The sequence below is a fragment of the Taeniopygia guttata genome, chromosome 3 (genome assembly GCF_048771995.1).
Source record: "Taeniopygia guttata chromosome 3, bTaeGut7.mat, whole genome shotgun sequence".
NCBI classification, from domain to species: Eukaryota; Metazoa; Chordata; class Aves; order Passeriformes; family Estrildidae; genus Taeniopygia; species Taeniopygia guttata.
Window position 1 is genome coordinate 11,623,537 of NC_133027.1, and position 24,017 is coordinate 11,647,553.

The window sequence follows — 24,017 nt, forward strand, 5'->3', positions numbered from 1 at the left end:
GGCTCCCTCTCCTCCTGGTGAACAAGCCAAAGAGGAGCAAATTGAGGAGTATGACCTCGAGGCTCCATCAGTGGTCACACCAGAGCCTGAATCTCCTGAGCCAGTAAGTGCCAGTTGTGGGTGGTGCTGTCTTTAGTGCATGGCAGAGCTGCAAGTTTCGCTTTTGCGTTTCAGAGTTTTCAGGATTTATAACGTCAGTTACAAAGAGATCATTGCTATCTGATAGAAGGGAGGGTGGAATATTTATTTCAGAGCAATTTGCAGTACAGGTGGATTAACCAATTTTAATACCATGAGAGTGCATTGGAATCCCATTGCAATTAACGTTTCTCAATTTTCCTTGGAAGAAATGGTGGTAGATGTGAGAATATAGGAAGTTATAGATGATAGGTAACAGCCTGTCCCTCATGCTTCTCTCTTGCCACAGATGACAGAGGAAACAACAGTGTCTGCCCTGGCTCCCTCTCCTCCTGGTAAAGCCGAAGACGAGGAAATTGAGGAGTATGACCGCGAGGCTCCATCAGTGATCACACCAGAGCCTGAATCTTCTGAACCGGTAAGTGCCAGTTGTGGGTGATGCTGTATTTAGTGCAAGGCAGAGCTGCAAGTTTCTGACCAGCCAGCTCTTGCTGTTGCTGGCGAGGATGCTGAGTGCTGGAGTCCTGCCAGGACCCAGCGATTTCCTGCAGGCAGTGACCTCCAGCTAGAAATTGGCCTTGGACCTGTCATGTTTAGGCACCAAAGCCTGTTGCCTCAGGATGAGCGTCTGGCTGCTCATCTCAGTGAAGCTCTGTCTCTTGGGCTTCTGCAGGGCCATGGCCAAGGGCGCACGAGGTAGTGCTGGAGGTCTCAGGGCTTGGTTTGTTTGCTTTCTCTTTGTGGAAACACGTGTTTGGCTGGTGAAACGGGTCTGCAGTTTCTCGAGTATTTATTCAGTTCTACAAAGTGTGCGGCTCAGCTGTCTTGTGACTTTTGATAAGCTGCAAGTAGACGAGTGTGTTGTCCATGAATCTGTGGGGGACAAGACCTGGCCAAAGAAACTAAGTTTATAATTGTGGAAGCCCTCTTGTGAGGCAAAAAGCAAGGTTCTGTGGATGCATTTTTTGGTGTAGTCTGCAGCTTTGAAAAGTGCACTGCAGCCTGGAGGCGGGGCCGGGGGGAGGTGAAGCTGCAAGTCCATGACTGCAGTCTTGTGTTGCTCAGAAGAGGAAGGACATTTTGAAATGGTGGATGCTGTATTTTTAATCCAATGGGCAACTTAGTGGCTGGGACGCTGTGTGGGCCAAAAGGACCCAGGGGTGCCGGTCAAAAGCAGCTGAAGGTAGGCCAGGACCTGGCCAGGTGGCCAAGAAGGCCAAGGGCACCCTGGCCTGTGTCATCAGCAGTGGGGCAGCAGGAGCAGGGCAGTGACCGTCCCCCTGGGCTGGGCAGCGCTGCAACCATAGCTGGAAGTTCTGTGCTGCGTGTCACCCTCAAATCCACGGGTGATCAGTCCCCAGTGCACCCCGTCCAGCTGGGCAGTGGGGCGAGTCGGGCAGAGGGAGGGAACTTCTCCTTGGATCCTGGGGGGCTTTGAGAAGCTCCCTCGTGAGTTCAAAGACAAGCTGCTCCGACAAGCTAGAGAAAGAGGCGCTCCTCCTCAGGATTAGTTCCGAAATTTAATGAGGGCCTGGAGAGATCCCAGGCCACATCCAAACCCGAAGGACATCCAGAGCAAGAGAGGGTGTCCCTGCCCAGAGGAGCCAGATACAGGGGGACGGGAAACCCGAGCAGCCAACAGGGGAAGGACTTGGGAGTGGCTCTCTGGGGGCAAGGCCTCAGCGTGACCACTGAGGAAGGGGTGGGGGAGGAGCCCCGAGCCAGGGTCCAGTTACCTGGTGACCCTGGGAGAAGGCTCTGGACAAAGGGGAAGGGTCACGAGGTGATGGACACATCACCTGGGAGGAGACAGGGGGATGAGTCAGGGATTTTGGGGTTTGATGGACATACAGGTGCTGATGGGAAAGCTGGGATGAACCAAATGAATACAAAGAGGGGATATGGAGGGACAAACCATTATGAGGGGATATACAGGGCGAGCACAACTCCACAGTGATGTGTCTACATGTGGGCCCCTCTGAAGAAGGAAGTCCTTGAGGCGCTGGGCGTGTGCGGAGAAGGACACGGGAGCTGGGGAAGGGTGTGGAGCGCAAGGCCAAGGAGGAGGTGCTCAGGGTGTTTCAGCCTGGACAACGGGAGGCTCGTGAGGGACCTTCAGGCACACTTCCATAGATCCATACATGACAGCGCTCATCACCATGGCTGTTCCCCTGCCAAACATGCCCTCACTGCCTCCAAGTGTTTTAGCCACCTGAGGAGGGGACACTTTTGACTTGGTTTGACTTGGTTTGGTAGGAGGTAAAGCCCTGCCCATTTTCTCTCTTTCCAGCAAGCACAGATGCTTCTGCACAACCTTTCCTGCCCTTTCCTTGCACTGGTTGGGATTCTGATCCAGTTTGAGTTTTGCATGTCTGCCGCAGCAACAGCAAAGGCCTTGCTGGCTATTTCCTACTTTTGCATTTCAGGGCTTTAAAGAGCCAAAAGCTCCTTTGTGCCAAGGCACAGTTGCTTGCTGATGGCAGCCAGGAAGGACTATCAAATACATAGAGTGCATCGAATAGAGTTCTGTTGAGTTAGCCCATTTTAATCTGGTCAGAGTGACTTAGAATCGCATTGCTAACAAAGTGGATAATTTTTCCTTTTAAGAGGTGGTTGTGGATCCGAGGAGAAACGAGATTATAAATGATAGGTAACGGCTTGTCCCTCATGCTTCTCTCTTGCCACAGATGACAGAGACACCAGCAGTGTCTGCTCTGGCTCCCTCTCCTCCTGGTGAACAAGCCAAAGAGGAGCAAATTGAGGAGTATGACCTCGAGGCTCCATCAGTGGTCACACCAGAGCCTGAATCTCCTGAGCCAGTAAGTGCCAGTTGTGGGTGGTGCTGTCTTTAGTGCATGGCAGAGCTGCAAGTTTCGCTTTTGCGTTTCAGAGTTTTCAGGATTTATAACGTCAGTTACAAAGAGATCATTGCTATCTGATAGAAGGGAGGGTGGAATATTTATTTCAGAGCAATTTGCAGTACAGGTGGATTAACCAATTTTAATACCATGAGAGTGCATTGGAATCCCATTGCAATTAACGTTTCTCAATTTTCCTTGGAAGAAATGGTGGTAGATGTGAGAATATAGGAAGTTATAGATGATAGGTAACAGCCTGTCCCTCATGCTTCTCTCTTGCCACAGATGACAGAGGAAACAACAGTGTCTGCCCTGGCTCCCTCTCCTCCTGGTAAAGCCGAAGACGAGGAAATTGAGGAGTATGACCGCGAGGCTCCATCAGTGATCACACCAGAGCCTGAATCTCCTGAACCGGTAAGTGCCAGTTGTGGGTGATGCTGTATTTAGTGCAAGGCAGAGCTGCAAGTTTCTGACCAGCCAGCTCTTGCTGTTGCTGGCGAGGATGCTGAGTGCTGGAGTCCTGCCAGGACCCAGCGATTTCCTGCAGGCAGTGACCTCCAGCTAGAAATTGGCCTTGGACCTGTCATGTTTAGGCACCAAAGCCTGTTGCCTCAGGATGAGCGTCTAGCTGCTCATCTCAGTGAAGCTCTGTCTCTTGGGCTTCTGCAGGGCCATGGCCAAGGGCGCACGAAGTAGTGCTGGAGGTCTCAGGGCTTGGTTTGTTTGCTTTCTCTTTGTGGAAACACGTGTTTGGCTGGTGAAACGGGTCTGCAGTTTCTCGAGTATTTATTCAGTTCTACAAAGTGTGCGGCTCAGCTGTCTTGTGACTTTTGATAAGCTGCAAGTAGACGAGTGTGTTGTCCATGAATCTGTGGGGGACAAGACCTGGCAAAGAAACTAAGTTTATAATTGTGAAGCCCTCTTGTGAGGCAAAAAGCAAGGTTCTGTGGATGCATTTTTTGGTGTAGTCTGCAGCTTTGAAAAGTGCACTGCAGCCTGGAGGCGGGGCCGGGGGGAGGTGAAGCTGCAAGTCCATGACTGCAGTCTTGTGTTGCTCAGAAGAGGAAGGACATTTTGAAATGGTGGATGCTGTATTTTTAATCCAATGGGCAACTTAGTGGCTGGGACGCTGTGTGGGCCAAAAGGACCCAGGGGTGCCGGTCAAAAGCAGCTGAAGGTGGGCCAGGACCTGGCCAGGTGGCCAAGAAGGCCAAGGGCACCCTGGCCTGTGTCATCAGCAGTGGGGCAGCAGGAGCAGGGCAGTGACCGTCCCCCTGGGCTGGGCAGCGCTGCAACCATAGCTGGAAGTTCTGTGCTGCGTGTCACCCTCAAATCCACGGGTGATCAGTCCCCAGTGCACCCCGTCATGCTGGGCAGTGGGGCGAGTCGGGCAGAGGGAGGGAACTTCTCCTTGGATCCTGGGGGGCTTTGAGAAGCTCCCTCGTGAGTTCAAAGACAAGCTGCTCCGACAAGCTAGAGAAAGAGGCGCTCCTCCTCAGGATTAGTTCCGAAATTTAATGAGGGCCTGGAGAGATCCCAGGCCACATCCAAACCCGAAGGACATCCAGAGCAAGAGAGGGTGTCCCTGCCCAGAGGAGCCAGATACAGGGGGACGGGAAACCCGAGCAGCCAACAGGGGAAGGACTTGGGAGTGGCTCTCTGGGGGCAAGGCCTCAGCGTGACCACTGAGGAAGGGGTGGGGGAGGAGCCCCGAGCCAGGGTCCAGTTACCTGGTGACCCTGGGAGAAGGCTCTGGACAAAGGGGAAGGGTCACGAGGTGATGGACACATCACCTGGGAGGAGACAGGGGGATGAGTCAGGGATTTTGGGGTTTGATGGACATACAGGTGCTGATGGGAAAGCTGGGATGAACCAAATGAATACAAAGAGGGGATATGGAGGGACAAACCATTATGAGGGGATATACAGGGCGAGCACAACTCCACAGTGATGTGTCTACATGTGGGCCCCTCTGAAGAAGGAAGTCCTTGAGGCGCTGGGCGTGTGCGGAGAAGGACACGGGAGCTGGGGAAGGGTGTGGAGCGCAAGGCCAAGGAGGAGGTGCTCAGGGTGTTTCAGCCTGGACAACGGGAGGCTCGTGAGGGACCTTCAGGCACACTTCCATAGATCCATACATGACAGCGCTCATCACCATGGCTGTTCCCCTGCCAAACATGCCCTCACTGCCTCCAAGTGTTTTAGCCACCTGAGGAGGGGACACTTTTGACTTGGTTTGACTTGGTTTGGTAGGAGGTAAAGCCCTGACCATTTTCTCTCTTTCCAGCAAGCACAGATGCTTCTGCACAACCTTTCCTGCCCTTTCCTTGCACTGGTTGGGATTCTGATCCAGTTTGAGTTTTGCATGTCTGCCGCAGCAACAGCAAAGGCCTTGCTGGCTATTTCCTACTTTTGCATTTCAGGGCTTTAAAGAGCCAAAAGCTCCTTTGTGCCAAGGCACAGTTGCTTGCTGATGGCAGCCAGGAAGGACTATCAAATACATAGAGTGCATCAAATAGAGTTCTGTTGAGTTAGCCCATTTTAATCTGGTCAGAGTGACTTAGAATCGCATTGCTAACAAAGTGGATAATTTTTCCTTTTAAGAGGTGGTTGTGGATCCGAGGAGAAACGAGATTATAAATGATAGGTAACGGCTTGTCCCTCATGCTTCTCTCTTGCCACAGATGACAGAGACACCAGCAGTGTCTGCTCTGGCTCCCTCTCCTCCTGGTGAACAAGCCAAAGAGGAGCAAATTGAGGAGTATGACCTCGAGGCTCCATCAGTGGTCACACCAGAGCCTGAATCTCCTGAGCCAGTAAGTGCCAGTTGTGGGTGGTGCTGTCTTTAGTGCATGGCAGAGCTGCAAGTTTCGCTTTTGCGTTTCAGAGTTTTCAGGATTTATAACGTCAGTTACAAAGAGATCATTGCTATCTGATAGAAGGGAGGGTGGAATATTTATTTCAGAGCAATTTGCAGTACAGGTGGATTAACCAATTTTAATACCATGAGAGTGCATTGGAATCCCATTGCAATTAACGTTTCTCAATTTTCCTTGGAAGAAATGGTGGTAGATGTGAGAATATAGGAAGTTATAGATGATAGGTAACAGCCTGTCCCTCATGCTTCTCTCTTGCCACAGATGACAGAGGAAACAACAGTGTCTGCCCTGGCTCCCTCTCCTCCTGGTAAAGCCGAAGACGAGGAAATTGAGGAGTATGACCGCGAGGCTCCATCAGTGATCACACCAGAGCCTGAATCTCCTGAACCGGTAAGTGCCAGTTGTGGGTGATGCTGTATTTAGTGCAAGGCAGAGCTGCAAGTTTCTGACCAGCCAGCTCTTGCTGTTGCTGGCGAGGATGCTGAGTGCTGGAGTCCTGCCAGGACCCAGCGATTTCCTGCAGGCAGTGACCTCCAGCTAGAAATTGGCCTTGGACCTGTCATGTTTAGGCACCAAAGCCTGTTGCCTCAGGATGAGCGTCTGGCTGCTCATCTCAGTGAAGCTCTGTCTCTTGGGCTTCTGCAGGGCCATGGCCAAGGGCGCACGAAGTAGTGCTGGAGGTCTCAGGGCTTGGTTTGTTTGCTTTCTCTTTGTGGAAACACGTGTTTGGCTGGTGAAACGGGTCTGCAGTTTCTCGAGTATTTATTCAGTTCTACAAAGTGTGCGGCTCAGCTGTCTTGTGACTTTTGATAAGCTGCAAGTAGACGAGTGTGTTGTCCATGAATCTGTGGGGGACAAGACCTGGCCAAAGAAACTAAGTTTATAATTGTGGAAGCCCTCTTGTGAGGCAAAAAGCAAGGTTCTGTGGATGCATTTTTTGGTGTAGTCTGCAGCTTTGAAAAGTGCACTGCAGCCTGGAGGCGGGGCCGGGGGGAGGTGAAGCTGCAAGTTCATGACTGCAGTCTTGTGTTGCTCAGAAGAGGAAGGACATTTTGAAATGGTGGATGCTGTATTTTTAATCCAATGGGCAACTTAGTGGCTGGGACGCTGTGTGGGCCAAAAGGACCCAGGGGTGCCGGTCAAAAGCAGCTGAAGGTGGGCCAGGACCTGGCCAGGTGGCCAAGAAGGCCAAGGGCACCCTGGCCTGTGTCATCAGCAGTGGGGCAGCAGGAGCAGGGCAGTGACCGTCCCCCTGGGCTGGGCAGCGCTGCAACCATAGCTGGAAGTTCTGTGCTGCGTGTCACCCTCAAATCCACGGGTGATCAGTCCCCAGTGCACCCCGTCCAGCTGGGCAGTGGGGCGAGTCGGGCAGAGGGAGGGAACTTCTCCTTGGATCCTGGGGGGCTTTGAGAAGCTCCCTCGTGAGTTCAAAGACAAGCTGCTCCGACAAGCTAGAGAAAGAGGCGCTCCTCCTCAGGATTAGTTCCGAAATTTAATGAGGGCCTGGAGAGATCCCAGGCCACATCCAAACCCGAAGGACATCCAGAGCAAGAGAGGGTGTCCCTGCCCAGAGGAGCCAGATACAGGGGGACGGGAAACCCGAGCAGCCAACAGGGGAAGGACTTGGGAGTGGCTCTCTGGGGGCAAGGCCTCAGCGTGACCACTGAGGAAGGGGTGGGGGAGGAGCCCCGAGCCAGGGTCCAGTTACCTGGTGACCCTGGGAGAAGGCTCTGGACAAAGGGGAAGGGTCACGAGGTGATGGACACATCACCTGGGAGGAGACAGGGGGATGAGTCAGGGATTTTGGGGTTTGATGGACATACAGGTGCTGATGGGAAAGCTGGGATGAACCAAATGAATACAAAGAGGGGATATGGAGGGACAAACCATTATGAGGGGATATACAGGGCGAGCACAACTCCACAGTGATGTGTCTACATGTGGGCCCCTCTGAAGAAGGAAGTCCTTGAGGCGCTGGGCGTGTGCGGAGAAGGACACGGGAGCTGGGGAAGGGTGTGGAGCGCAAGGCCAAGGAGGAGGTGCTCAGGGTGTTTCAGCCTGGACAACGGGAGGCTCGTGAGGGACCTTCAGGCACACTTCCATAGATCCATACATGACAGCGCTCAGCACCATGGCTGTTCCCCTGCCAAACATGCCCTCACTGCCTCCAAGTGTTTTAGCCACCTGAGGAGGGGACACTTTTGACTTGGTTTGACTTGGTTTGGTAGGAGGTAAAGCCCTGCCCATTTTCTCTCTTTCCAGCAAGCACAGATGCTTCTGCACAACCTTTCCTGCCCTTTCCTTGCACTGGTTGGGATTCTGATCCAGTTTGAGTTTTGCATGTCTGCCGCAGCAACAGCAAAGGCCTTGCTGGCTATTTCCTACTTTTGCATTTCAGGGCTTTAAAGAGCCAAAAGCTCCTTTGTGCCAAGGCACAGTTGCTTGCTGATGGCAGCCAGGAAGGACTATCAAATACATAGAGTGCATCAAATAGAGTTCTGTTGAGTTAGCCCATTTTAATCTGGTCAGAGTGACTTAGAATCGCATTGCTAACAAAGTGGATAATTTTTCCTTTTAAGAGGTGGTTGTGGATCCGAGGAGAAACGAGATTATAAATGATAGGTAACGGCTTGTCCCTCATGCTTCTCTCTTGCCACAGATGACAGAGACACCAGCAGTGTCTGCTCTGGCTCCCTCTCCTCCTGGTGAACAAGCCAAAGAGGAGCAAATTGAGGAGTATGACCTCGAGGCTCCATCAGTGGTCACACCAGAGCCTGAATCTCCTGAGCCAGTAAGTGCCAGTTGTGGGTGGTGCTGTCTTTAGTGCATGGCAGAGCTGCAAGTTTCGCTTTTGCGTTTCAGAGTTTTCAGGATTTATAACGTCAGTTACAAAGAGATCATTGCTATCTGATAGAAGGGAGGGTGGAATATTTATTTCAGAGCAATTTGCAGTACAGGTGGATTAACCAATTTTAATACCATGAGAGTGCATTGGAATCCCATTGCAATTAACGTTTCTCAATTTTCCTTGGAAGAAATGGTGGTAGATGTGAGAATATAGGAAGTTATAGATGATAGGTAACAGCCTGTCCCTCATGCTTCTCTCTTGCCACAGATGACAGAGGAAACAACAGTGTCTGCCCTGGCTCCCTCTCCTCCTGGTAAAGCCGAAGACGAGGAAATTGAGGAGTATGACCGCGAGGCTCCATCAGTGATCACACCAGAGCCTGAATCTTCTGAACCGGTAAGTGCCAGTTGTGGGTGATGCTGTATTTAGTGCAAGGCAGAGCTGCAAGTTTCTGACCAGCCAGCTCTTGCTGTTGCTGGCGAGGATGCTGAGTGCTGGAGTCCTGCCAGGACCCAGCGATTTCCTGCAGGCAGTGACCTCCAGCTAGAAATTGGCCTTGGACCTGTCATGTTTAGGCACCAAAGCCTGTTGCCTCAGGATGAGCGTCTGGCTGCTCATCTCAGTGAAGCTCTGTCTCTTGGGCTTCTGCAGGGCCATGGCCAAGGGCGCACGAAGTAGTGCTGGAGGTCTCAGGGCTTGGTTTGTTTGCTTTCTCTTTGTGGAAACACGTGTTTGGCTGGTGAAACGGGTCTGCAGTTTCTCGAGTATTTATTCAGTTCTACAAAGTGTGCGGCTCAGCTGTCTTGTGACTTTTGATAAGCTGCAAGTAGACAAGTGTGTTGTCCATGAATCTGTGGGGGACAAGACCTGGCCAAAGAAACTAAGTTTATAATTGTGAAGCCCTCTTGTGAGGCAAAAAGCAAGGTTCTGTGGATGCATTTTTTGGTGTAGTCTGCAGCTTTGAAAAGTGCACTGCAGCCTGGAGGCGGGGCCGGGGGGAGGTGAAGCTGCAAGTCCATGACTGCAGTCTTGTGTTGCTCAGAAGAGGAAGGACATTTTGAAATGGTGGATGCTGTATTTTTAATCCAATGGGCAACTTAGTGGCTGGGACGCTGTGTGGGCCAAAAGGACCCAGGGGTGCCGGTCAAAAGCAGCTGAAGGTGGGCCAGGACCTGGCCAGGTGGCCAAGAAGGCCAAGGGCACCCTGGCCTGTGTCATCAGCAGTGGGGCAGCAGGAGCAGGGCAGTGACCGTCCCCCTGGGCTGGGCAGCGCTGCAACCATAGCTGGAAGTTCTGTGCTGCGTGTCACCCTCAAATCCACGGGTGATCAGTCCCCAGTGCACCCCGTCCAGCTGGGCAGTGGGGCGAGTCGGGCAGAGGGAGGGAACTTCTCCTTGGATCCTGGGGGGCTTTGAGAAGCTCCCTCGTGAGTTCAAAGACAAGCTGCTCCGACAAGCTAGAGAAAGAGGCGCTCCTCCTCAGGATTAGTTCCGAAATTTAATGAGGGCCTGGAGAGATCCCAGGCCACATCCAAACCCGAAGGACATCCAGAGCAAGAGAGGGTGTCCCTGCCCAGAGGAGCCAGATACAGGGGGACGGGAAACCCGAGCAGCCAACAGGGGAAGGACTTGGGAGTGGCTCTCTGGGGGCAAGGCCTCAGCGTGACCACTGAGGAAGGGGTGGGGGAGGAGCCCCGAGCCAGGGTCCAGTTACCTGGTGACCCTGGGAGAAGGCTCTGGACAAAGGGGAAGGGTCACGAGGTGATGGACACATCACCTGGGAGGAGACAGGGGGATGAGTCAGGGATTTTGGGGTTTGATGGACATACAGGTGCTGATGGGAAAGCTGGGATGAACCAAATGAATACAAAGAGGGGATATGGAGGGACAAACCATTATGAGGGGATATACAGGGCGAGCACAACTCCACAGTGATGTGTCTACATGTGGGCCCCTCTGAAGAAGGAAGTCCTTGAGGCGCTGGGCGTGTGCGGAGAAGGACACGGGAGCTGGGGAAGGGTGTGGAGCGCAAGGCCAAGGAGGAGGTGCTCAGGGTGTTTCAGCCTGGACAACGGGAGGCTCGTGAGGGACCTTCAGGCACACTTCCATAGATCCATACATGACAGCGCTCAGCACCATGGCTGTTCCCCTGCCAAACATGCCCTCACTGCCTCCAAGTGTTTTAGCCACCTGAGGAGGGGACACTTTTGACTTGGTTTGACTTGGTTTGGTAGGAGGTAAAGCCCTGACCATTTTCTCTCTTTCCAGCAAGCACAGATGCTTCTGCACAACCTTTCCTGCCCTTTCCTTGCACTGGTTGGGATTCTGATCCAGTTTGAGTTTTGCATGTCTGCCGCAGCAACAGCAAAGGCCTTGCTGGCTATTTCCTACTTTTGCATTTCAGGGCTTTAAAGAGCCAAAAGCTCCTTTGTGCCAAGGCACAGTTGCTTGCTGATGGCAGCCAGGAAGGACTATCAAATACATAGAGTGCATCAAATAGAGTTCTGTTGAGTTAGCCCATTTTAATCTGGTCAGAGTGACTTAGAATCGCATTGCTAACAAAGTGGATAATTTTTCCTTTTAAGAGGTGGTTGTGGATCCGAGGAGAAACGAGATTATAAATGATAGGTAACGGCTTGTCCCTCATGCTTCTCTCTTGCCACAGATGACAGAGACACCAGCAGTGTCTGCCCTGGCTCCCTCTCCTCCTGGTGAACAAGCCAAAGAGGAGCAAATTGAGGAGTATGACCTTGAGGCTCAATCAGGGGTCACACCAGAGCCTGAATCTCCTGAGCCAGTAAGTGCCCGTTGTGGGTGGTGCTGTCTTTAGTGCAAGGCAGAGCTGCAAGTTTCACTGTTGCATTTCAGAGCTTTCAAGAATTACAGGGTCACTTACACAAATAGATCATTGCTACCTGATAGTAGGCAAGGTGGAATATTTAATTCAGAGCAATTTGCATTATAGGTGGATTGGCCAATTTCAATACCATGAGAGTGCCTTAGAATCCCGTTGTAATCCAAGACTCTCAATTTTCCTTGGAAGATATGGTGGTAGATGGGAGAAGATAGAAGGTTATAAATGATAGGTAACAGCCTGTCCCTCATGCTTCTCTCTTGCCACAGATGATAGAGACAACAGCAGTGTCTGCCCTGGCTCCGCCTCCTCTTGGTGAAGAAGCCAAACGAGAGCAAGTTGAGCAGTATGACCTCGAGGCTCCATCAGTGGTCACAGCACAGCCTGAATCTTTGGAGCCAGTAAGTGCCAGTTGTGGGTGGTGCTGTCTTTAGTGCAAGACAGAGCTGCAAATTTCTGATGAGCCAGCCCTTGCTGTTGCTGGCTGAGGATGCTGAATGCTTGCCACATGGGCTGTTTCATTGGCAAATATCTCCTCACGTTATCCTAGTGTTTTTTCCACTGGCATCTGTGGCTCTTCTGTCTTGTTTTTGTTCCTTTTTTAGGAGGGGAATTCCTGTTCAATTTTTTGGTTTTTAGCAATGCAGATGGATTTTCCTCCTTCTTTCCCACCCTTTTTCTGCGCTTGTAAAGATTCTGCTTGCATTTTCTTTTGTAAGGGGGCCTTTCTGGAGGATGCAGTATTTTTGCATGAGAACACATTGTTTGGGGCAGGGAGCTGTTGTGGTGCCAGGGCAGTCAACAGGGCCTTGCTCTTCGCTTTCATATTTACAGTCCCTGTGTCTTTTTGCAACCCAGGAAATCAGGAGGTGTGGTGTTTGGGAATTGAGCAGGAAATCAATGCTCTTGCATTCCAGCTGGTCCTCAAAGATCAGAGGAGCTGGGAGGGCCTAGCCTTTATTCCTGATTGCAGCCCCTTTAGCAGTGTCAGTGTGGTCGAGTCCAAGAGCAGCACTTGGCCAAGCACAGATGCTGCAAGAGTGCAGTTCCCAGTTCAATGCTCTGGATCTTCTTGTGTTCCATAAGGACCTAAATGCTCCAGATTCCCTGAGAGTGTGGTTTATTGAAGGAACAGGAGAGCAATCTCGGGATTGCTGCTGACTGGGGCAATGGCTACCAAGTGTTGATGTATGTAGGAACAAAAATGATAGTAAAGAGAGATTATAAAAGTGAGATCTGTCTGTCTGTCTCTCTATCTATCTATCTATCTATCTATGTAACATTTGCATAATTGAATCTTCTTGGCTCTGGTCCAAAGCAGTTGGAGGTGCAAAGTTCATGTAAAGCATCCCTTTCAGGAGAGGATTAAAGACATGTTCCGATGACCGATTCTGAGCAGGCAGAGCTGTTTCCTCCTCCAGATGTGGTGTTTTTTTCCCCTCAGACATGGTTTCCTCCTCCAGCCTCTTCTTCCTGAAGCCCCCCGTTAATGCTTTAATGTTTAGCCTGTCCCAGAGAGGTGGAAGAATTCCATGTTTTAGTTGGTGAAGAGAACATGAACTCCAGAAGTGTCTCTCACAAGGGCTGAGCTCACAGAGGAAGGCACCTGCAGAGCCAGGATGGAGCTGTGGGACAGGGTGGGGTGTCAGTCACTACTGAAAGACAAACAGAGCAAGGCAGAAGCAGAGGGAGGTCCTCAGCAGACCCTTGAAAAATGCCACACCTTCCCTGTCAGCTGCCTCAGAGGCAGCTGGAGCTTCAGCCCCAGACGGCCCCTGATTGCAGTGCCAGGGTCACTTTGGCATCTGTTCCTCCTCATGGGCAGAGAATGACCCAGGAGAGCTGCAGCACAGTGCTTTGGGAACGTGTGAGCCCATCAGTCCTTGAGTCTTGGCCCTCAAATGTTATATGGAAAGTTGAAACCCATCTTCTCTTGCTTTCTGTGCAGGTCCTTCCAGAGAAAGAGCAGGAGCAGCCTGCTTTGTCAGAGATGCCATGGCAGACTCGGGGAGAGCTGTTCCCAGCCCAAGAACAGGAAGAGCAGCTCAGGCAGCAGGTGAAAGAGCCACAGGAGAATGGCCAGGTAAGCCTGACTCGCCAGGTTTCAGAGGGAAGGGCAGGAAAAGGGGCATAAAATGGAGCTCTTGGGACTGAGGAGGTCAGGAGTCCCAGAGGCACTGAAAGCACAGAGCCTTGGAATCTTCCAAAGTCAGCACTGGGACAGGAGGGTTGCACTGGAAGCAGAGGTGGGTAGGGGAGCAGAAAGAAGTGGCTGAATAAATGCGATTTTGAAGCTGCAAGAGGAAAAAGCTGAGCGTGATGGCAGCTCCCAGTCACTTGCTCCGCATTTGTGTGTACAGAACATCAAGGCAGAGTCACAAGCAGAGCTGCCCGGGGCTCAGAGTGCCATCATGGAAGTGAAGAAGGGGAACAAGGAAGATATGAGAGGAATTCAAGAGGAGATGAATCTCCGTCAGCAGAGGGGCGATCAACAAGACCAGGTGAGTGAAAGAGTGGCAGCCACTCCACTCATGAAAGATCCTCTCTCTTGTATTTTACAGAACTTGAAGGAACAGCTGGACACGGAGCTTCAGAAAATTGACACTAAGATGAAGGCAAAGGAGAAGAGGCAGGAAGAAGAAATTAAAATCATCAGAGAAAAACTTAGTCGTCTCCCTCAGGCTCTACAAGAGCAAGTGAGTGAAAGAGGGATAGCCACTGCAGTCACCAAACTGGTGGTTTCTGCCCTTCTTGCCTTTCCAGTGCAGGGCTTCAGGGAGTGAGGTGATGCCTCTGAGTGCCATCCTGCTGTAGTGTGTACCCCAGAGACTCTGAAGGACATTTCCTGGTGTGCTGAATCTCAACTGCTGCCCTGGACAGTGGGACTTGTCCTTTGGCCTTTTGGCCAGCAGTCATCCAAATTGATTCCTGCTGGCCTGTTCCTGCTCTCCTTGTTTCTCGAGGTGTTTTTACAGGGGAACATGGTGACCCAGACGGAGGATTGAAACAAGCTGTCTGTACCCCTTGTAAATCTGTTCTTTCCCTTTCCTCACAGTCAATGACTCTTGACTGACAGGGATAAGCCGTAGTCTCTGACTGCTTTCTTCTGTTTGACTTGAGGTGCAAACGTTGACATCTCGCCGGGCAGCCTGCAAAGACTTCCAGCAAATGAGTGGCAATGAAGAGCCCCAGGCCTGGCATGAGGTACAGGAACCGTCCCCACCAAAGTTACTACAAGTTGAGCATGACCTGAAGATGGTGCAGGAAAAGTGGACACATTTGAACAAGGAGCTGCAAATGTGTCTGAAGCCCTTGGAGTGGGAAAGGAATCCTTGAGAGGAAGCAGAATGGTCATTGTGGCAGTGATCCTTCAGAAAATCCATGAAAATGGAATATGAATCTGGCCATGAACTTGAGTAGAACTAACCTTTGGTTTTGACCCATCCAGTTTGAGAAGTGGACATCAGAAAAAAACCCATTTAAGAGCCCTGCATGTGGCTGACAGAACTTTACCAAGGGCTTGCATTTGAAATGGAATTTCAGGCTCATCTCTGCCAGGCACCTTTCTGACAAACTCATTTCTTGTTCCAGATCCACAAGGGCTTTGTCAAACCTGCTGCAGCAGCAGCATTGTCTAAAGGAGCCTTTGCTCCCCAACCTGGGAAGTGGAGCCGGGGCAGTTTGCCCATCTCCAGCGCTGCTCAGCACCAGGAGATCAAGGATGACTCCCTGGAGCAACTGAGTACGTCTGCTGTATTTCTTCTCTGAGGGACAGTGTATTGTGTGCATGTTTCAGCATAGCTGTACCAAATGTTTTTCCTGAGATTGATGTCCCAGGGACATTTAGAGACATTTCCCCATGGGAACTGCTGTAGAAAATCAGTCTGTGTGCTGGCCACCTGTGCTGCAGAGCTGTCGGCCTGCTTGCTGTTGTTACCCAGGCAACCACAAAGAGTTCAAAGCTTCAGGCTCTGGGGCTGCCTTTTGCATCTTCTGGAAGCTGGGATCTTTGCTTTAAAGTGAGCATCTTGCATTTTGTTTCCCTCAGGGAAAATAGTGAACATGGAAAACCCCGTGGGGAAATATTCTGAACTGGAATATATTGGCAGCGGGTGAGTCCAACCACAGTTTACTTCTCCATAACCATGGGCCAGGTGTTTTTCTGGTGGAATATCTATGCAGTGTGAAGTGAGGCCAGCTGCAAACAGACATCTATTGCCATGTTCAGACACTGGGGATAGATTGTCCCATCTCTCAGTGCTGCTCAGAATTTGTGAGTGTGCCCTGAAAGTATTGTCAGAGACATCTTCATGCTGCCAAGGTCTCTTGCCTGCAGCAAGGAACAGGACCTGGAAGATCTCCATGTCTCTCAAGTATGGGACAGCTCTGTGTTAATTTCCTTAGCATTTTTCTATCTCTCCAAATCATACAGCCACACTAATAAAAGGGGAAGAAACTTGCTTGCCTGAAAGTGCAACCTACTCCCTGATAGCTGTCAGATAACAGTTCTCAGGAACATTTCTTTCCAAGAGTTTGCTGAAGGAAATTCTCCATGGTCAGGATGAAAACTATGAAAACTGCGCAATTTAGAACATGAAACCTGAGATGAAAGAAGGAGCTCTCTTTAGGAGCTGAGGCAGTAGATGGCAGCACTTCAGGGACAGACCCAGTGCCCATGCACTTGAGAGGAAAATGCATCATCTGCCTTCTGGCAGAGCCCGCCTTCATCCTGCAGGTCTTAGGCATTTGCAGCAGAGATCTCCTGTGTGGGCTGGCTTTCACTGCAAGAGCTAAATGGCTTCTCATTTTTTTGCTGCTTTTTTGTTTCTAGGACTTTTGGATTTGTGGTTAGAGCAATCAACAAAGCCTCAGGAGCAGAGGTAAATGTCAACAGCCCCCGCAATCTCTGCTGCACTCAAGGGCTTTCCCCTCTGGTGTGAGCAGCTGTGGCCAGAGCTTTGGGTCGAGCTGTGCTGAAGAGGCAAAAGAAACACAGACTGGTACCAGCCTGCAAAAGACATTGCGGACAGTCTTTGACCTTCTCAGCTGCCACAAAGAAGGCACAGAGGGCAGCAGTTCATTTCAGAGAAGGATGTGCTCACTCGCTCTCAATTGCTAAAACAAAGGTGGTGCCTTAGAGCATCTCACTGCTCTTTGGGGCGACAGCTTCAGAGTCCTGAATTCTCACTTCTGGTTGCCAGCAAATGCATCTGAAAGTTACCAGTAGTTCCTCAGACACCTGCAGTGCTGCACTTGGGAACTGCACATAGGGAGAGATCTGCAAGGCGTCCCTAGAAACCCTAAGCCCTGCCCCTAGCCCGGGATGTAGCCACAGAGTATTAAGGCATGGATTACTTCTGAATCCCATACAAAGCAGCAGGGAGTGGGCTCAGAGGTTTGTGGGTGAGACACCACTGTTACCAAGTGGACACAGCAAAACCTCAGTGGCCACGTGTCCTGTAACTGGCACCCATGGGAGCGGAGCAATGGGCTATTGCAATGTCAGTTCCTAATTACTGCAATGCCTAATCAGAATGCAGTTTGGCACAGCTTGGCTGTGTCATTGCAAAATCACTCGCTCCATGTGCCTTGTGGTCTCGTGCCACCAACTTCTCAAGTTACTGATTTTCAATGTCATTTTAGGTGGCCATAAAGAAAATAAATCTCCAAGGACCGAGGAAGAAGGAACTAAAAGCCTATGAACTCATGACTGTGAAGATAAATAAGAATCCCAACGTGGTCAACTATTTAGGCAGGTGAGTTGTTGTAAATATTTGTTTACATATTGCAAACATGCAAGATTGTTCACTGGCACAAAACAGAGCTGTAATTATTGGTTAATTATTACTGCTCTGCTCATCTCCAGTGGATGGGAAGAGAGTGCATCTTGTCTGCAGGAGTATTCCCTGGCACACATAGTTTGAAAATTATTCAAAAACCTGCATCAGTCATATCTAATTAAATTAATAGCCTGTAAGTTCACAGCCACCACATTATTTTGGGACTTGACTTTTTTCAACAGTCCTCTTACGTCTGGGTAAACTAACATGGATTTTCCTTGGATTATGTCCCCTCTTTTCCATTGCTTTGCATGCCAGGAAGATTATTTCCAGAAACACGCAGTGTGACAAGTTTTTTATCTGTTCCTAAACTGCAGTTTTTACTTGCTGGCTATTTAAGACATCTCCTTTTCCAAAGCTGTGCCTTTCTTCTTGAGACAGGTTTCAAACAATGCACAGCCTAGAGGGAATGTCTGTTCCTTTTCTTCTGTCCTTGTCACACAGGGACTTGGAAATAAGAACCAAGAAAATAAACTAACCATGCATGTTTACCTCCATGCTCTTGTTTCCTTCTTTCAGCTACCTTGTGGATAATCAATTCTGGCTGGTTATGGAGTTCATGGATGGAGGCACTCTGAGCGATGTCATCAGCAAGACCTACCTGTCTGAAGACCAGATAGCAGCCATCAGTCGAGAGGTCAGCAAGCCCACCTGTGCTTCCGAGGGCTTGGGCAGGATTGTCTGGGAAACAGAGGCTCAGAACAGGAGAGGTTTCATGTATAAACTTTGTTTTCCTTGTGCTGGTATGCTATGGGCAAGTAAAAGCATATCAAGGGAACTGCCTGCCAGTGCTCCTGCACTCAGTGTACTCAGTTCTTGTACTCTTATCTCCTGCTGTTGTAGTCTCACTCTGCCTCCTGTATTTGTATTTGCTCTTCTCCACCTTGCCTCCCTAAACTTGTATCTTGAGCCTGTCTGCACTGCATTCCTTGCCTGTAAAAGCAAAGGTGCTGGTGGCAGGATTTGAAATGATCAGCTGAGAAAAAACAGAGACTCATTTCTCACAGTCCTCAACTAAAAAGGACAGTAGTGCAGCCAAAATGCTCTTTGCTTCAGGAAGGTGACTGATGTGATACTTCAAGTCTGTGCTGAGGCCAGCAACAAAACTCTCGTCATGCAGCCTCCCACCCAAAAGTGATCCACTTCACAACAAAGAGAGGGACTTTTTCTTTCTTGGCCAAACCCCTCCTTTGCCCTCTGCATGGAGAAAGCACATCCACTGCAGCAGCAGTCATCCTGGCTGGTTTGCAGGGGACAGTCTACAACAGCAGGTGCTGTTGCTCTTTCAAAAGCTGACATACCTTTCCTTAGAAAAGTCCTGCTCTGCAAGTGTTGGAGCAGCAACTCTTCCTCTCAATGGCACTGTGTTCTGCCATTACTCGCCATTCCCATGCAGAGGGAATCTTTTAAGAGACTCTGTTTCCTTTCTTGTGTGATGAAATCACTAATTTTTGCCCTCCTGCTTCTGTTTTCTCTCTCAGTGCCTGCAAGGACTGGATTTTCTTCACTGGAACCACGTGATCTACCGAGATGTGAAGAGTGAAAACATCCTTCTCAGAACTGACGGCTCTGTCAAGCTGGGTCAGTATATTCCTGGTCAGGTGCAGCGTTCAGGGATGTGGGGTGAGGGGCTGCTTTGAGTGGCTGCCAACTCCCCAGAAATGGTGCTGGTGGCAGTGCAGGGCCCCACCGCTGTGAGCTGAAGGCACGGTTGCAACGTGCACAGAGGTATAAGGAACCAGGAGAAGTCAAGAGTGGCGTTGGTGTGTTTGTGTCTCTTCCAGAGGGAGGGAGCTACAATCTAAAGCTTCAGGGGAATAAAGGCCACTGCTGTGAGCAGCGTTTAAAAAACTGTGATTTTTTTGGAAGTGGCCAATTCCATACTTCCTTGGCTAAAGCCCCAAGGAAACTGAGTGTGGACAGTTCTTCAGGAGATTCAACAACACATAGACTGAGAGTGGGGAATTCTTTTGCTTGATTTCCTAACTTGACCTGGCTTTCATGGTATGTTTATTTGTCCACAGCTGACTTTGGCCTCTTTGCTCAGCTCACCCCTGAGCAGCGTAGACGGAGCTCAGTGGCCGGCACTTCTGGCTGGATGGCGCCTGAAGTGCTGACAGGTCAACCATATGGCCCCAAAGTGGACATATGGTCTTTTGGAATCGTGGGCATCGAAATGGTGGAACGAGAAGTTCCTCACAGGAATGAAACTCCTGTTTCGGTAAGGTGCAAATACTCCCTGATCCCACTTGTCTTTCTCACCTGTCCCATGTCCTGTGTGCCATTGGACAAATCCCATTGCCATCTGCTAGCACCACTTACACCAAGGTCCCCTTCTAAACATGTCCCTGCAGCACATCAGCATCTGCTGTAAATTCGGTTGCATCAGAAGGGAAGTAGCAGTTCAGAAACCTGGCATTTTGGCCTGCAACCTGCCTGACATTTCTAATTTGCTTTTTGAACTCCGTTGGTGCTCTGTCTCTGAAGGGCAAGAATTTTTCAGTGGAGAGGTTAGACATGTGATAAATATCCTAAGAAATTGACGTTACACCTTCCCAGTTTCAATTTTATCGGAAAAGAAAAGAAAAAGAAAAAGAAAAAAGACACAACCACTAAAGCAATGCCCAAGTAGTTTTGTGTAGGAGTGACAGTGGGTAGGATGGTCGGGATGGACGGAGACAAAAGATCTTTGAAGCCAGGTCTTGGAACTTTCGGTTTATTGCAAAGGGCGTGGATGCAGGGCCCTGCTTGGAGCTGCCAGCCACAGCTCAGAGCAGGCCCGAAAGAGGAGCCCAAAAGAGAGACCCGAAAGAGTGAGGAAGTTCCTGTTACAAGACAATAAATCTTCTTCTGTGCAGAATGTTCAAATTTTCACTAACCAATCTAGTCCAAGATACAAATACTAGAGTATTTACTACAGCCTATAAGAATCCTTACATTACCATACTGTGTTACATTTTAAACCCTAAAAACTACTCTTTGGACCCCTTCTGCCAAGCTAGTAGGGTCTGCTCTGACCCTTGGACCTGTCTGCCAGCAGAGGGTGTTGTTTAATCAAAAGGGGATTACCTTCAGCTGGCCATACCATTGTTTTCCAGTTGTTCAGTAACTAAGGCTAGTAACTATCTCAAAGCTTACTTTTCATTTCAATCTCGCTTACAGTTTCCATATTCTCAAAATCTTTTGCCAGGCATACATATTTGTAAAGGTTTTCCGGTTTCATCTTCCCCAACAGTTTTGCTTTCTTTTTCTTTTTTTAACCACAGCACATTGATTTTCCTCCACACTGTAGCATCTTTTCCAAGTCCTGTGGGTCTTCAAAACTTTCAGGCTTTCAAATAATCTGTACATTGCTCAGTCATGTGTGTGGGTGGCCTGGATAAGTTGAGGATGTGTTTTTCTCCGACTGCAGTTACACTAAACCCTTGGCTGTTTCTGGGTCTTTTAAAAAGTTGATGAGCTTGCAGCCTGGTGCCTGGGGCTGGGATCCAACGTGGGCGGTTGATGCTGGTGCTGTGTTCCTTTACTATAGGAGCAGGGCCATCTCTGGCTTGCACAGTGCTAAGGGCAGTGAGGACTCCAGCTCCCCACCATGTCCAGTGGCTCAGTTGCAGAGAGACAGGATAAAGCTCCCTTTGTGACCTCTGAGAGTGTGGGAAAAGGAAAGAAAGCTGCCATAATTATTTATACTCCAGGGGAGTGTGCTTGCTGGTTTGGGCTTGGAAATTTTCCTCTGGGTTGAAGAGGATAATAACAAAGTCTTTTTGGTCACCATCTATTTCAGTGCCACCAGCACAGAGCTGTTACTATTGTGATGAGCATTTTTCTGGAGACCAGGCTGCAGCCTGGTGTCACGGAGAGCCTGTCAAAACCTCCCACTTCTTACAGACATATTTTGCGATGGGGACGCCATTAATGCATTGACTTGAGTATACAAATGAGCAGAGGGTGACCATCGGGATGGTGCTTCTTCTTCTGATTTGACCTTGGAAAGGTTTCCTTTTGCCACATAAAGAGGCTGAAACGTGCAGCTGAGAGACAGAGCTGCAGGTGGCTCCTGTGTGCCTAAGCCGGCATTTTCATCCCAATACATTTGTGCAGGTGTCTTAAAGGGTCTGTGTTGAATATGAGATTCCAAATGTTTGTTTCCTCACCCTGAGGCATACCTGGTGGATTTCCATTCTTGCCTCCCATGCACCTCTGTTTTCTAGAAGAGGACAAGAAGCTCAATGAGTTTTGGTTTATGACCACTGTGCTTAAGGGACCAACAAGCACTGCAGAGATGCCTTTCATGTACTAATCCTTGGAAATAGTAGTGTTAGTGTAGCAGAGTCCATCTTCTGAAAAGCCTGTCAAGGTGGTGTGAATCCTCCAAGAAGGAAAGAAGCTTTGCTGATGTAGCTCCCACTAACTGGGTCAGTCAATGAAATTGACTGCCAAGGCAAGATCAGCGGGATGTTGGAAAAGCCATGGTGTTTTGTTGGTAAAGGAAAGTCATCTTTCCTTTACCATCTCCATCTTATCAGAAAGTGCTCTGCAGGGTGGAGCTTAAACAGTGGGTTCTGGGAGAGCAGTTACAGATGGGAAAGAAGCAGGTGGAGCCTCGTGTTTCCTTTTCATGCAGGCTGAACTCCCGATAGCCAGAGGAGAGAGACCACAGCTGCGGAAGCCCAACCGATTCTCGCCTCACCTGTGTGACTTTCTGAGCTGCTGCCTGCAGACAGACGAAGAGCAGCGCTGGTCTGCCAAGAGGCTCCTGCAGGTAAAATGCCAAGGGGCTGAGGTGAAACAGTGTCTGAGGGATGGGCTCCTCCTCCACCGAGGTCCGAGGCATCAGATGAGCCCCCTTCCTCCTCACCTCCACTCTTGGTGATGTTCAAATGAAAACAGTGAGGAATCCTAGACTGGGCTGGGCTGGCAGGGCTCTGGAAAGTCCTCTGGTCCAAGTGACCTGCAATGAGCAGGGACATCTTTAAAGAGATCAGGTTGCTCAGAGTCCTGTCCCACCTGACCTGGAATGATTCCAGGGATGGGGGCACCTACAAGCTCTTGGGACAACCTGTGCCAGAGTGGCACCATGCTCCGAGAAAAGAAGGTCTTCCTTAGACCTACTCTGATTAGATCCCCATGTGTTTAAAACTATTTGCCCACACTCTCTTGTAACTGGCCCTGTTAAAAAAGGTGTCCCCCACTTTCTTCAAAGCCACTCTGAAATCTTGGAAAGCAGCAATAAAGTCTCCCTGGGGCCTGTTCTTCACAAAAGTGAATAACTCCACCTCTCTCCGCATTTCCTGAGAGGACAGGTGCTCTGTTTTCTGGCTGTTTCTGTTGCCCTGATTTGGTGGGATGTTCAGTTTTATCTAATGGTAAAAGAACTGAAGTACAGCAATGCAGGGTAAAGAGACATGAAATAGTGGTGGAGGAACCCAAGGCTGCCAGTCCTGGCAGAGCAGTCTGGAGAGATTTGGCTGTGGGCAGGAGGGGCTTTGAGGGACTCACTGTGAGCCTCTGAGGGGCCCTGGTTTATGCCCCCCACCCCACCCTTAGAGGTTTCTGGCACACAAACAGGGACAGCTGAGAGGGACTTGCCCCAGCCCCATCTGCTGCCTGGCATGCTCAGGCAGAGGGGAACTGTCCCAGGCTGACTGCCAGGTTGTGTGGCAGAGAGGGAACTGCAGGACCCATCGCCGCTGGACTGGCCCTGCTGGGAAGGAAGGTGCCATCCCACACAGCAGGGGCAGGGCATGGAAAGGCAGACACTGCTTTGTGTGCCTGTGGAAGTTAGCATGGTGCCTGTCTTTCCAAGACAGGGACCTCTGGGAGTCATTGGAGCTTCCTGAAAGGAAAAAACCCCAGGGACAGAAAGCACCATTTCTAGAGCACTGGCAGGGCAAAAATCCCAGCAAGATGGAGAAACCAGAATAAATGGATGAGTGGGATTCTGGGCCAGGTTTGCCTGTGATGGCAAGCTCCTGCACATGATGAGTGGGGAGCAGATGGTCCCATTGTTTTACTTTCTGGGTCCTTCTAGGAGCTAGAGGAATCCTGATTGAGTCTGTGAAGCACTGAGCTTGGAATGTCATGGTTCACTGTTCTTTGTTGTTTTTTTTTCCTGTGGATTAGCATCCATTTGTAACAGCAGCCAAGCCAGCATCCACCCTGGCACCACTCATCAACTCAGCGAAGAAGAAGAAGACGAAGAAGACAAGAATCTAACGATGAAGATATTATTACCAAGTTAAAGTAGGATTGTAGAGTAGGACTCTAGATTAGGATTGTTAAGTAGTTTTGTAGTATAGGTTTATGGATAGGATTATAATTAAATAAAGTTTTCAAAGCATCAAGTCATTTGGAAGATTCCCCTCCTTCTGACCCCTTCAGAAAACATTTCCTTCTGAATTGCCAGTTGTCTTTTATTGGTGCTGAGACACACTTATGGCTTCTTTGGTATGGTTTGTAAATGGAGAAGGCTCTTCTTCATTCATCCTCTCCAGACTACACTGCCTTTGGCATACGGCCCACCGGCCCCGTTTGGCACATCTGTGGCACTTCCAGTTGAGGCAGAAAGGGCAATGGCATTTGCGGGAAAAACCAAAGGGCGAGT

At 50.0% G+C, this 24,017-nt stretch overlaps 2 protein-coding genes across 2 annotated transcripts; both read left to right on the forward strand.

Moving 5' to 3' along the window:
- Positions 1 to 13,527: 13,527 nt before the first annotated feature.
- On the forward strand, positions 13,528 to 14,942 carry LOC140683628 (uncharacterized). The gene is made up of 3 exons (XM_072926332.1): positions 13,528 to 13,656; positions 13,934 to 14,269; positions 14,694 to 14,942. Exons 1-3 carry the CDS (start codon positions 13,564 to 13,566, stop codon positions 14,907 to 14,909), a joined length of 645 nt encoding a protein of 214 aa, XP_072782433.1. The 5' UTR covers positions 13,528 to 13,563; the 3' UTR covers positions 14,910 to 14,942.
- Positions 14,943 to 17,220: 2,278 nt separating this feature from the next.
- LOC140683629 (serine/threonine-protein kinase PAK 3-like) lies at positions 17,221 to 23,757 on the forward strand. The gene is made up of 6 exons (XM_072926333.1): positions 17,221 to 17,329; positions 17,933 to 18,050; positions 18,895 to 18,994; positions 19,438 to 19,634; positions 22,038 to 22,175; positions 23,537 to 23,757. The coding sequence occupies exons 1-6, from the start codon at positions 17,280 to 17,282 to the stop codon at positions 23,627 to 23,629; spliced, it is 696 nt and encodes a 231-aa protein (XP_072782434.1). The 5' UTR covers positions 17,221 to 17,279; the 3' UTR covers positions 23,630 to 23,757.
- Positions 23,758 to 24,017: the final 260 nt, after the last annotated feature.